Below are 15,183 nucleotides of genomic sequence, written 5' to 3'. Positions count from 1 at the left end.
TGGCTTGAGTAAAAGATTCCAATCTGATTCTCTCACCATCTAGGGTCGTTCCGAGAGACAGATGAGAGAATGCAAAATTCTCTGAGAATAGATGAAAGGAATCGAGACAATATTTTTCAGATGAATTCGTGAATGAACTTTGCAAAGTTGATAGGTGATTGTTTTCTGTCTCAAATATAGTGAGACATAATCGAAAAATAGAAGGATGAGTTTTATCTGTAAATGAGTGTTGTCGAACGAATTGGTATACGAGTTTTCCCATACCTGCTTGTGATTGACCCTCCCACTTTATATACTTTATAACTTTTTCAATTTTGGATTTTTTTTCTTGTTTAATTGTATTTGTATTTTTTAAAGGGTTCCCGGAATAAATCGCCACAGAAAACGACTGCAACAGAAACCACCGCTTATAAAATGTGTAGTAGGCTATAAATATTGTGGCGCGGTATTGTATTTCAAAACAAGAATTAACCGGGCAAACGTATCGCCCCAGGCAAACGTAACGCCCCGGGCAGACGTATACCGTCCGACGCTCGCTAGAGCTCGGTCGGACATTGCTAAAGGATCGTATCCTATGTTTCAAACTAACCGGGCAATCAGTGGATCCCAGGTTTGCGTGCGAGACACCGCCGCTTCCGACGGCGGGTCGGCGGTGGACTCGGATTGCGTCATCTTGGCGGCATGGGCCGCCTCGATTCCTTATCCTCGCCAAATGGGGACTTCGTCCCCATTACATTGTCCTCAGAATAAATTTCGAAAAACGAGAACAAGAGAATAAATTTATAATAGAAATGTGAGGCACATGATGTTTTTCCCGCGCCAAATATTTCTAGCCTACTACACTTTTTCTAAGCGGTTGTTTCTGTTGCAGTTGTTTACTGTGGCGATTTATTCCGGTCACCCGTGTAAAAATAAGGTTTAACAAAACGAGATTGCAGTTTTTTTTTTGAAAAACTTTTTGAGGCAATTTTAATGAAATTTTGGAGCCCTAAATGGAAGTCGATCGAACGAGTTGCTAGAGTGAAATCCGTGATGGCGATTGCGGTACAAGTGAAAGAATACCGTGTTGAATAGTAGTGATGAAACGGATAATGATTTGACCGGATACCGGCTACCAGATATCCGGCCAGTTTGGAGACCGGGTAGCCGAATAATCGGCTCTTTATATTCATTTTTTTCCTTTTTTTATATAATTGGGCTTAAGTGACATCGTCTAACGGCTCTTTCTTAGCGAAAACGAAATTAAGAGAAACAGAAAGCGTGCGCAAAGCAAATAAAGCCTTAAATTTTAGAAAAAAAAATAAACACATTTTTAAATCAAAATTATGGACGAATATTCAATTTTTCAATATCTTACCCAACAGTATATCAAGTTTTCTACGAGGAATCTGTAACAGATTTTTTCTTACAATGTTTATTATTATAACCAGCTGAACCGTCCCGCCCAAAATCAATTTTCTGATTTGGATTGTATCGACGTTTTCGTGAGTTCAATCGCAGAACTGTCCATCTTCTAATTGGTTCTTTACAATTTCTTTTTACCATAAATTTCCTATTACTTCTTCTAAAACTCGTCATTATAATATAATTTTTTTTTTAGTCACAATTTTCGGTCAAGATTCTTGATCTACTTGCAGACTTCTTCTTCTTCTTCTTCAATGGCACTAACGTTCCTAGAGGAACTTCGCCGTCTCAACGTAGTATTACTTGCGTCATTATTAGTACTTAGTTGAGATTTCTATGCCAAATAACACGCCTTGAATGCATTCTGAGTGGCAAGCTCTAGAATACGCGTGATCACAGTGCAAGTCGGAGGAAATTTCTTTGACGAAAAATTCCCCCGACCAGAACGGGAATCGAACCCGAACACCCGGCATGTTAGTTATGACGCTAACCACTCGGCCAAGGGAGCACACTTGCAGACTTGCAGAAAAGTAAATTTTCATTCATAATTTTTATTTTCAAAGTTTTCAAGGGAATACCCTTGAGGATCCGTTGCCACTTTCGCTTCACACCAACGGAACGGGAAGCTTTATTCCGCAAACGCGAAAGACAATTGGACTTGCATCAAGGTCATTGTAGAACATTTGGTAACACTTTTTTTTCGAACTTTCTCTCAAAGCTTTAAAAAAATATATCTCATCATAACGATGATCTACGGGCAGAGGGCGAATACAACAAAATAAAGACGTCTCAGATCGGACCATTCCTTCCTCGGGTTTTGCGCTTACCAACACATTTCGCCTTCCATTTTTATTTATATAGATAATGAAATTTTTGTGGTAGTATTAGAATAATTCTCATACTCGTCGAGTAAGAGTGAGAATTACCTGTTTTAAGAACAGCAATCAACTATTCTCATTGAGACTAAAACAAAACTTATATCTGCCTTGAGGAATAGTAGTCTGAAAGGGGGTACACTTACTCCTCTACAAATCCTAATTATTTTGACCGGCTAAAAATTTAATAAATTTTTCGATTCAACGAAAGTTGGGTTTGAAGAAGTAGTGGGTTGGGCTTTTATATATTCGAAATAATTCCGCATGTTGATGGATTAAAAAAATATTTCGAAAAGTTGAAAATCGAAATCGATTGTCACCATCAACTGCTGCAAATTTATTGTTTATTCATCATAATTTACCACTGGTTAATTTTTAGTACCGTTGTTATTTTAATCATCCGTTTATTTTTACAGGCTCAGTTACACAGGTTTAGAGGAGCCACGCTCTTAACTATATTTTTACTAGAAAATATTAACATGTTTCATGGTTTCATGGTTAATAAAATAGGAAACCGATTACTCGCGGTCGACTTGAGTTTAGAAGGGTGTCACATTTTTATTAGGAAATAGATGGGATGTAAGGAGATTGTAACAATGTTCACACTCACATTTACATCCACATTCTCATTCACACTCACACTTCACACTCAAATCTTCAAACTATCCTTACATCTAATATGTATTTACAATTTAACTCATTCTAATGTTAGTAGGAACCGATAGCTTGCGAAGGACGAAAAGGAGGGGAAAGGATGTAAGAACAATCAGACTTGAAGATCGATACCTGTAAAGGAAAACATATATTTGGGACATGTAATCAAGGTCTAACCGAGCCAACACATTTCTCACTGGCACATTGGGCTGCCTTCCTCGAGCCCGAAGGGAGTTTTCTAAATTCGCTCTGGCGACCAGATACAACTCGCACGACCAAACAACGTGTTCGATGTCGTGGTAACCATGGCCACAAACGCAGAGATTGCTGTCGGCATGATTAAGACGGAAAAGTAGCGCGTCTAACGAACACTGATTGGACATGAGTCGGAAGAAGGTGCGAATAAAGTCCCGACTCAAGTCCAGATTTTTGAACCATAGTTTGAGGCTAACCTTAGGGATAATCGAGTGAAGCCACCGGCCCAATTCATCTTCGTTCCATTTGCGTTGCCAGTTAGCGATGGCGATTCACGTACTAAAGAGTAAAATTCATTGAAGGCGATGGAATGATGCTGAAGGTCAAAGATGATGAAAATTTCCAACAAATCTGACCAGAACTTTGTTGGTAACGGGACTAAGAACTCTACAAACTCTTATGGCTGGAGTAAGCGCAAAGCTCGATATGTTTATTTCAATGCAGAATGATGATGTTTTGAAGGTGTGAATTAGTAAAACATGTACCGTTTCGTCTAAAATTCCGAACACTTAAGCTTTAAACAGTGTCTCATTACTCAAAATGGTGCGTTTGCGCGAAATCAATTTGGTTTTTGGATACAATAGAGCCTTCTTTTTCATTTGACTACAATCAAATTGATTTACAAATACAAATTCATGGTGAAAAACTGAAAATATGTTTCACATTTGTCTCAAATTCCGAACAACATTTTTGACACTGACTCATATTCCGAACACTTTTGTCTCAAATTCCGAACAGCAAAAATGCAATTTGAATAAAATCATAACTTTTGAAATACTGAACCGATTCATATGATCGATATATTGAATTAAAGCCAATCTGTTTTTGAAAAATGTTATACTTGAAAAAAAAATGGATTTAGTTTTTGTAAGTATTGACTGGATTTTTATTTATAGTTTACATGGTTTCGGGACCAAGGGCGCTATATTTTTTTATATTTTCTTGATTTTCTTTTTTTTTATATATTTACATATCCATTAATCAGAAGTGTTATTGTTTTTCGTGTTTGAGTTATAATTTTTCAAAGTTGAGATGTTTTGGCGACAGATAAGAACATTGGACACCAATTTTTTTTCTGCAAGTCTAATATGTTTTTCCGAACAGCAAATATGCAAATGATATGTTCCTCGTATCTTTGAAAGTTAAGGTCCATAGAAGGGCTTGTTTACATATATCAGGTGACACTTTAAGAGGGTGGGGGCTGAGACTTTGATCACTCGACCCAAGCGCCCCCTATAAGGCGCCGTCCAGATTCGATATCTTTAGGAACCGCTGACGACTTCATACGTCATTCCACACACAACCTGACTAGAAAAATCAATTTTACTCTCATTGGTTTGCGCCAGCGACCTTCGTTTTACAAGAAAAGAGCTTATAAACATTTGTTAACAAATGGTTTTTTAAATTGTCGTTCCAGAGTTGGATTGTCCTTGTAACCCAAATTGTGAACTATTGCTGTATTTGCCTGAACATAGTGTGTTCAAACACCTTCTGTTCGGAATCCGAATCATGCGTCGAAACTTGATTCAAATTCCGAACACTACTTGAATGCAAATTTTGATGAAGATTTCTGCATAAAAGCTCATTTGTTTTTCCATGTACAGTAGATTCTTACCTTTCTAGCTTAAATTAACATGAAAACAGCAAACAGAATAGATAAAACATCTACAAAAATTGAAAAATTCACGGTGCTTGTTTTTTTTTTGAAATTTACTAACGCAAACATTTTGACAGTAATTTTTTTGTTTGCAAATGCTTACTATTATCAATTATAGACTGTATCGATACCTGTAAATGGTGTTGACAATGAAGTCTATAAGTCAAAGAATGTTATAACATTAAAGTTCAGTAAATTTACATTTAAAAATGAAGCGTTCGGAATTTGAATCATGCGTGGAAACTTGATTGATGTTGCGAACACTACTTCAATACTAATTTTTTTTAAATATTTGTGCATACAATATCATTTTTTCATCCATTTATTGTAGATTCTTACCATTGCTAGCACTTAACATGAAAACAACAGACAAAATAGTTGAAAAAACAAAATAAAAATGAATTATTGACGATGCTTGTTTTTACAGAATTTGCTAACGCAAACATTTTATCATTTGGAGGCGATCTGGCGTAGTGGTAACATCCATGCCTCTCACGCTGAAGGTCACAAGTTCAAATCTCACTCCCGACATTCTTCCAAAAATGGAAGTAAAAGTGACGAACCAGCCAAATGAGTTGAAAATCACTATAATACAGATATAAAAAAAAAAATTTTATCATTGGTTTTGACTGTCGCTTTTCTCCAAAGGCTTAATACAGGTCGGACTCGATTATCCGGAGTATTGATTTTTTTTTCACTCCGGGTAATCGAATCCTCCGGATAATCGGGTACCAAAAAAAAAATTGCTGTCGGTAAACGTACTACAATTATGATTTGCACTTATTTTTTAAACGGTTTCATCTAGGTTGACCCGTTTGTATGTTCGTGACTTTGTAACTTTGTAACTTTGGGTGAAGCGCTGTACCACATTAATAGAAATTTAACCCCCTTCCTGTTGACCGAATGATCCGAAATTTGGAACACATCTTTATCTCTGGTGTCATTATAAAACTGCGTATTCCATGGTCTTGAAAATCCAAGATGGCGACCGTTACAAAATGGCGGATTACATATATTCTCAAAACCCCATCAATATGGGTTTTCCTAAAACCCCATCAATATGGGTATCAAATGAAAGGGCTTGACCAGTAGAACACAGTTATGTATGAAAAAATGCAAATCCAAGATGGCGGCCGCTACAAAATAGTGGATTACACATTTTCTCAGAACCCCATCAATATGTATATCAAATGAAAGGGATTGACTAGTAGAATACAGTAATTTAGGGAAAATTCAAATCCAAAATGGTCGCCACCACAAAATGGCGTCATATTTTTTTTCAAAACCTCTTCAATATGGGTATCAAAAGGAAGTTCTCGACTAGTAGAACATAGCAGATCATGAAAAATCCAATTCCAAGAGCGCCGCAGACCCCAAACAACTAATTTTTAAATGGTTTCATTCAGCTTGGCTTATTTGTATGTATGTTTGAATGTTTGTAGGATTGTCCCACATTAATAGAAAATTGAACCCGTTCCTATTGACTGATTGATCTGAAATTCGGAAGACACCTTTAATTCTACCGTCATTATAAAAATACGTATGCTATGATCTTGAAAAATTCGATTTGGCCATCGCTAAAAAATGGCTGAATGACTTGACATGAAGAACATGAAACATAAAAAACAACATAAATTCACCGCCACTAAATGTATTTTTTGCAATTCCCTCAATATCGGTATCAAATGAAATGATTTGACTAATAGAATGCAGTTCATCATGAAAATATTCCGAAGAAAATTAGGTAAGAAATAAACGTTGGATTTCCATTATCCACAGTTAGTTGTTTCATCATATACCCCACGATTTTATTTTAGTCTCATCATTGCCCTAATTCAATGGTGAAACGGATGTGATAACTACTAACTATTTTCTAGCTTTAAGTACATTAAACCGTTTAAAAATTGACCCAAACAACAAACATTCAAACATACATAGAAACAGGTCAAGCTGAATGAAACCATTCAAAAAGTAATTTGTTGTTTGGGGACTGCGGCCATCTTGAAATTGGATTTTTCATGATCCACTGTGTTCTACCAATCGAGCACTTTCATTTGATACCCATATTGATGGGGCTTTGAAAAAAATATTGCGCCATTTTATGATGGGAGCCATTTTGGATTTGCATTTTTGATTTTGCCTGAATTTTCACCAGGAATTGTTTATCGCTATTACCACTATTTTTGTAGTGGCCGCCATATTAGATTTGCATTTTTATAAATAACTGTATTCTACTAGTCAAGCCCTTTCATTTGATACCCATATTGAAGCGGTTCTGGGAAAATGTATAATCCACCATTTTGTAGCGGCCGCCATTTTGGATTTGCATTTTTCATAAGTAACTGTGTTCTACTAGTCAAGCCCTTTCATTTGATACCCATATTAGCTATTCAATATGGAATTTTTATACAAATTATTCAAAATTTCCAAAAATCAAAACTAAAATACCTCGGATAATCGAGTCTAAAATTCCGGATGATCCAATCCCGGATAATCGAGTCCGACCTGTATTATGAATTATAGGCTGTAACGATACCTGTAAATGATGTCAAAATGAAACCCATACCCCAAAGAATGTCAAAGTTTTCATTATTCAATTATTTATAAAATAAAAGTTTAGTAAATTTACATTTAAAAATGAACTGTTCGGAATTTGAGACAAAACGGTATATGTACATGTACAATGTAGGATCCATGGCTGTTTTATTACAATTTTTGGGTATCCAGATTATTGCGAATACAAACCTTATTTTCTTTAAAAAATACCATGCATCCAGGTGGTCCAATAGATTACAATAATAATGTTAGTTATTTCACTAATTTGTGGGTCAATCTTCGAACATTTTCTTGGTTCTCAAAAAACTGATGCTATCACGGAGAATAGCAAATCTTCAACAATTCTGGAAACTAGCGTTGCATAAGTAATTTCACAGGTTTATGATGTAGAAAAAAATCAGTTTTTTCCAATAGTGGCTGCATCTAACGTAGCTGTTGTGATGAATGATAACATAATAAAGCTCTAATACATTGAAGCTTTCACAGTAGTAATGCAACGTTAAGACTTTTCTTGATGACCTGGAAATATAAAAACAAAACGCTAAACCTACACATTTCATTGATTTCGTATGGTGAGCACCATTAAATGGGTAATCGGAGACAGTCAATTCGATAACAATCAATTAGAGCTGATTTATTGCTCCACTTGTAGGGATCATAAATCGTTCATCGCACTTATGGCGAGAGCCCCAAGTAAATAAATTTATCGATAAAATCAAGCATGTGTTCCACGCGCCCTCTTCTGGCGACAAACGATTGAGATTTAGCGAACAGATACTAACTATTGAAATATCGACGTGATTTGTTCACAGCGAGAGAATCTTATTCGCTTTGAGGGGATCAGTATTGTTTCCGGTTATCCAATCTGGAGAGATGTGCCAATACGAGATAATAAATAATATGGAAATATCAATATTTCATTCGATCTGTTCTGAAGCTGTGGATCGAGCTCCATTATCGATACCCAATAAATTTCAACATCTCGGACACATTTCGATTGATCATTAGTCTTATTTGCAATTTATGGACAGCAAACTCACTGTAACAAATAACAAAGGTTACACAATGGCAGACCTGGAGAATTCTGCTCCTCATTGTGGTTACGAGCCACCCGAGCCAGCCAAAGAGATTGTTGGAGCCACGCTTCGTTGAACTGCACCGAGACTGGGAACTGCAATGCATGCCGGCTACCATCTGTCATAATTTAGCATAAATATAAGTACTCACTTCTAATGTCTAGCACACACCCCCGGGTTCACCGTTTCATAACTTCTGTGTATGCTATATTTTGTCCAACCCGCCTTCCGTGAGCCATTGTTGCTTGACAGAGGAGAGCTTTCGATTTCGTAATCGGGGCCCCACACACCCCATGTATAGGTATATTTATTTGCTTCAATCTTTCTCCACGCCGCACCGGTAGGAGAAGAAAGGGGTGTCTCGGACTACGTGCGCCGAAAATACGATTTGTAGCATGTTTTTTCCCAAACTTTAGCGCGCAAACCACGTGTACGTGCCTCGGCGCCATTGTTTGGACTTTGTTTCGCTATTCTGGTTGGCTTGTTGATGCGGCTTATATGCGAGACAGCGCGCGCACAAAAACTGTCGGAATCGATAAAAAAAAAGGTATCGAATACAGGGAAATGAGAATTTCACGTTGAAAAGCGCAATAACACATGCAAATCACGGCGCGATCAAAAAGCGATTTGAAAATTGACACACCGTGTGGAGGAAGCAAACAAACAAACACAAAACAACTGCCCATCGAATAAAGCTCTTAGTGAAAGTGTTTTTCGGTGGATTGAAATGATAACATACGAAGCCGGTGCGCGGCGAGGGAGGAACGATCGAGCATAATTCCAACCCCAGTGAACCAAGCGCGCGGGGAAAATTGAAGGTAGAAAAAGCATCATTTTTTTTGCTATGTTGTATGCGGCCAAATGATTTCCACGCGCCGCTGGGAGGGAATGGGTGAATGTGGATGGTATTCGAGAAGGGAGGAGGAAATCACTTACAACTGCAGTGGTTTTTGATTGTTCGAGATATATGCACTTATGCAGTTGTTGGAGTTTCTTTGTCTCGACTCACTTCAGTGGTGGTCGACCCTTCCAGTCTGGTTTGTTGGTATGGCATGACGGTAGTTCTCTCAAGACTATTAATCTTGAGGTCTTTCTATGTTTTTAGCGGGCGCTAATTCTCATTTTTTAAAATATAGTTTTCATTTTATAGCAACCAGCTAACTTTAACGAAATCTGCCACATTAGTCTTCCAACTCACCAGAAGAAAACTCTCTGATAATCCCGATATTTTCTTATCCTTTTTTTCAAAATACTCATATGCAGTGATGGAAATGTTCGCATCATGAGCACAGTCGCGAGTTATTACTACATTATTGACATCAACCACGCTCACGAGTTCATTTATTTGGATAGCCTCTCTTTCTCCATAGTTCACGAACAAAAATGAACCAAAATTCTAGTTCATCGTGATTTACAGACATGTGAGCTTGTTCGCATAATTTTATTCGCAAACAAAGCGAGCAGCAAAATGTAACTTTACTCACGGTAATCAAATTGCGAGCATGGGGAAGAATGGATTTTAGAATAAGATTTACTTCTTTCTCTTTTTTTTTTCTTTGTTAACACATTTAATACATTGATTGTTCCACAAAAGGGCAACATGTAAAATATGATTAACAAGTTATCCGCAAGTAACATGAGACACAATAAAAAATAATAATCTAAATATTTCAAACTATTCAACGATTAACTTTTTTGACAAAAAGGCGCTTCAAAAATGCCAATCGCTTAAAGTCACTATTATTAAGTTTAAAAAGTATTTGTTTAATACAGGACAGGATAAGTATTTGAATGATGTAATTATAGAAACAAAACTTATATGGTGCATCGAGTTGGCAACTATATTGGACTAAATTAATAAAGTCTAAAATCAAAGAAAAAATCAGTAGACACGTAAATTTATTAGAGGATTTAAAAAAAAAATATTTTAGGAGCTAGATGAATTCGATTAGGCATAAATTGTTTAATTTACGAGATATTAGACCAAAAAGAAAAGTAAGATTTACAATTTTAAATTAATTGTTTACAGTTTTGAGCTATTACAAAGTGTTCCGCTCACCTTCTTTCTTCTTGTCTTTACTAGTTCTTCATGTGTTCATTGCTCTACCTACGAGTCCGTGAATAGTTTTCACAACATGATCACACGGATCATTAATTGACTTTTTGTTTTGGTTCTGGTACTTTATTTAGGCCATATTTTTACATTTTTATCTCTGAATTTCTCTTCTCTTTCTTCGATTTTATTCTACTTATTTCCTCCTACTTGATTATATGAAGTAGATACTGATAATGAAAGGGCTTCCAGAATGTGCTTATCTTTGCTGAACATGTAAGCTAGAGCGGATTTCACAAGACTATTGTTTGTTCGAACTTTCAATATATCTTGGAGACTTTTTGAACTCAGTTTGTTTCTTGACTTTGTCAAAATGGAACTAAATAAATTGAAATCTCGTTCAATAGAGCATTGTGTTGCAGGTACACCAAGAACGATCTTAGCAATCGCCCAAAGTTGCGGCTCCTCAAATCTCCTCGCTGTCCAGTACTGAATAACGTTGAAGGGCTTATCTGCATCGATTCTTTGTTGATATTGAATACTGCAAATCTTCAATTCCAAGGAAGCCGATTGAATCGTTTGAGTAGCACCCAATGGTGCGAGTTAAATACTCATTCAGGCTGAATTTATCACAAGACGGAATTTCTGAACCCAAGGAAATTGTAGAGATTGAATCATTATCTTCCGATTGATTATTTCGAGATTTGATCCTTGACCAAATGTGCAGACAAAATTTCTATAAAAAATGGAATTATTGGCGAAAAAACATGGTTTTGAGAAATAGTCACCACTATGTCTTCCTTCAATGTCTGCGGCTGAGAGAGCAAACTCGATCCATTGAAATTGAGACGCGGATCAAAAACCTCCTTCACTGACGTCAAAAAACGCTTTATATTCAGTCGACCGGAACTTCTTCACCTTCTTCCTGATCTCTTTCAGAATATCCTTGTGTTCAATCTCCTTGCAAACGTCGTGGACTACCAACTGAGTGGTGTGGGCTCCACAACGAATAGCGGTAATGAAAGCATTAGGTGCAAACTCCTCCAAAACGCGTACCCACTCCAGAACTGCAGGTCTCTCAAGGGAATCATCAAGCGTATCAAAATCATCATCAGCGTCAAGTTCGTTAAACGTGGTTATGTCATCGGTCGCTGCTTCTCCGCGATACTCAAATCCAACCTCCAGTGGATATTCGATCTCATCTGACAGAATATCAACTAATTTGACCATATTTGACGCGTTGTCAATTGTGATGGACATTATTTGCCACATTTCCACGTTGAAGGTTTTCAACACTTTTACCAGCTCTTCTTTGATGTTTTGGCTAGTGTGACGAATGTGCAGCTCAATAATACCTACAACAAAGAGGTTTACTAGCATGATTCATGCAGCAGATGTAGAAAACGAAAGTCAAGGTCAACATTTGAAAGCGACGGAAGATCCTTCATGTTTTTCTTTTCGTTTCGTTTCATTTCAACATTTTTCACGGATGCAAGTGATACAATAATACTTACCAAGATTTCGTTTTACAACAATTCCACTGTTGTTTATGTATTGACAGTTGATTCCCAGCATGCTTCGATACATTTTTGATACAATGTCTAATTTGAGTGAAATCAGCTTCCCGTTCAACTCTTGGCCTATCATCCAATCGATACCTTCTGCGGCTTTTGTCACGTACTGAGTAATGTTGTGTCTATTGATGGTCAAGTTATAGGCCCTGAGCAGTGGATCTACCACTTCCCGAAATCCTTCCCATTCCGTGGCTTCGAACGGAAGTCCATGTATGGCCACCATCTTGATAATTCCACCTACTAGCCGTTGCTTTGTCATTCTAATCGTTATAGCTGGTTCCATATTCGGACTGCTACTCTTTGCAGCAGATGGACCAATACACAAGCTGTCATATTCCACCGGGTGGCAGAGTCGGAAGTGACGCTCGAAATTTGACTGACGAAATACTTTCTGCTCGTATATACAATTTTCTCCAAGGACACAGCAAATCATCTTTTCTCCATTTAACAAGCGCTCTTCCGTGTAGGTGGTGATGATGGAGCGCTTTGAAGGTGGTTTCATGCTCCCATTTCGAGCACTGGTTACTTTTGGCACTACAGATACTTCTATGACCGGCGGAATGTTTTCTCTTCCTGCCGACGAACAAGAATCACTCGATTCACTGTTTCCGGAAGGTATTTCGGACATTTTTCCGCTTTCGTTTTTTCCGCACCGCGTTTTGTATTTGTTTTGATTTGCCTAATCTGGTGAACTGTTTGACAGGCCCTGAGTGAATATTCATCCATACTCATGAATAAAAAACACTGAGCATACTCGCAGCTGTGTTTCTCGTGAGTAACATATTTGCCACATTCATTCTTACTCATGAACTCATGAACAGTGAGTATACTCGAAGATGCATTGCTCGAGATTATAACTGCGTATATCGAATCATGATTAAACAGAATGCTCATGAAATTCCACCACTGCTCATATGTTTACAATGATATGAATATGAATTTTCGCTGTATCGAAATGAGCTAAGAAGCGAGATAAAAAACATAAAACGGACTGATTGTGGCTAAGATATAAAACCATTGAAAAAATCGTTCAAAACATTACACATTTATTCCATGATATTTTAGGAAAACTAACTGACCCGACAAACTTCGGCCCGCCCAAAATGGGGTTTTTTTTATCAATCCGTTCAAACATACACGTTTTCTTACTAAGCGAATGTTTATGGGTCCAAGCGCAGAATTGATCATTGATTGATTTTCTAATCAAATCTTTACTATTTCCTTTGACTATATTCCATCACTTGCAAATAACATGTTCCTCCGTTACATGGAATACATGTTTGATACAGAAAATATTAGGCTGTCAAAAAAGTCCTGCGGTATTTTTTTTTGAATTTTCATTTGTTCATAAAATTAGTTTGTATCTGTTTTAAGTCAAATATGCGCCGTTTTGTTCGATAACTTGTTCCCAACGAGATGCCAACTTCATAATACCCCTGTTATAGAAGCTCGCTTCCTTATTGGCAAAAAACTCGGATAGCCAATTTTCACAGGCCTCTTTTGTGGCTAACTTCTGACTACCTAGCTCGTTCGCCATGGACAAAAACAGGTGGTAGTCACTTGGTGCAAGGTCCGGACTATACGGCGGATGCAAAAGAACCTCCCATCCGAGCTCCCGGAGCTTCTGGCGCGTCACCAAAAAAGTGTGTGGCCTGGCGTTGTCCTGATGGAAGACAATGCGGCCTCTGTTTATCAAAGATAGCCTCTTCTTCATGAGTGCTACCTTCAAGCGGTCCAGTTGTTGGCAGTACAGGTCCGAATTGAGCGTTTGGCCATAGGGAAGCAGCTCATAATAGATTATTCCTTGCCAATCCCTCCAAACACACAGCAGAACCTTCCTGGCCGTTAATGAGGGCTTGGCCACCGTCTGAGCCGCTTCAGCGGGCTTTGACCACGACCGTTTGCGCTTCACGTTGTCGTAAGTGACCCACTTTTCATCGCCAGTCACCATCCGCTTCAGAAACGGGTCGATTTTGTTGCGATTCAGCGGCGATTCACATGCGTCGATATGGTCAAAGATGTTTTTTTGCGTCAACGTGTGTGGCACCCATACATCGAGCTTCTTTGTGAATCCAAGCTTCTTCAAATGGTTAATAACGGTTTGATGACTTATCCCCAGCTCTTGGCCGATGCTACGGCTGCTACTATGCCGGTCTTTCTCGGCTAATTCAGCGATTTTGTCGCAATTTTCGACGACAGGCCTTTCGGAGCGCTGCGCATCTTCGACGACCTCTACACCAGAACGAAAACGTTGAAACCATCGTTGTGCGGTGGAAATGGAAACTGTATCGGGTCCATAAACTGCACAAATTTTATTGGCAGCTTGAGATGCATTTTTGCCTTTGTCATAGTAGTACTGTAAAATATGTCGGATTTTCTCTTTATTTTGCTCCATATTTGCGACACTATAACTCACGAACGACTTAACCAAACAAAACACTGTCAAGGACTATATTATAGCGCAAAAATACCTTTCCAACAAGCTATAGTATGACTCGATACAATGAATACAACTAGAACTACGCGCTTACAACAACACCTCGCGGAAATACCGCAGGACTTTTTTGACAGCCTAATATAATGAAATAAAGGCATCTCAAATCAGACGATTCATTCCCCAAGTTTTGCGCTTACACATTAAAAAACACATTTGGCGGTTTTTACCTGAAAATCCTCTTCCACTTTAGGACAAAGATCAATTTCGTTAACGCAAATATCAAATGGACTAACAACTTGTCACAATGTATTTGTAGAACATATGGAAATTCAATTTCGGAATATTGTTGGTAGAAATATGTGTGATATTTTTGTGCGACTCTTCCAGAGAGGGGAGGAGTGTCTTACCATCATAGGAATATTTATTGTACTGTAAAATTCTCACATTCCAAATAGTTTGAGAACCCCTGATGTACACGATTAAAATTTGGCCATGTTTCTTTGACGAAATACCAGAACCTAAACCCCCGGCATGATAGTGTGAGACGTTAAGCTCCATACAAACAAAACACAAATTTCCGCATAACTCGAGAAATAATAGAGCAAATGGACCCCAACATTTGCTCTATTATTTCTCGAGTTA

General features: G+C 37.8%; 1 protein-coding gene across 1 annotated transcript in view; it reads right to left on the bottom strand.

Moving 5' to 3' along the window:
* Nucleotides 1-12,732, bottom strand: part of LOC129765614 (uncharacterized) — a 53,202-nt gene extending 40,470 nt beyond the window's left edge. The window contains 5 exon segments of the mRNA XM_055766026.1: nt 10,741-11,125; nt 11,127-11,266; nt 11,319-11,392; nt 11,394-11,885; nt 12,045-12,732. Of these exon segments, the coding sequence (XP_055622001.1) occupies nt 10,741-11,125; nt 11,127-11,266; nt 11,319-11,392; nt 11,394-11,885; nt 12,045-12,732 (1,779 nt within the window).
* Between the last annotated feature and the right edge of the window lie 2,451 nt (nt 12,733-15,183).

Source organism: Toxorhynchites rutilus, chromosome 2, assembly GCF_029784135.1.
Source record: "Toxorhynchites rutilus septentrionalis strain SRP chromosome 2, ASM2978413v1, whole genome shotgun sequence".
Lineage (NCBI taxonomy): Eukaryota > Metazoa > Arthropoda > Insecta > Diptera > Culicidae > Toxorhynchites > Toxorhynchites rutilus.
Note: the sequence above shows the minus strand (reverse complement) of the source record. Positions and strands in the feature narration are given on the sequence as shown.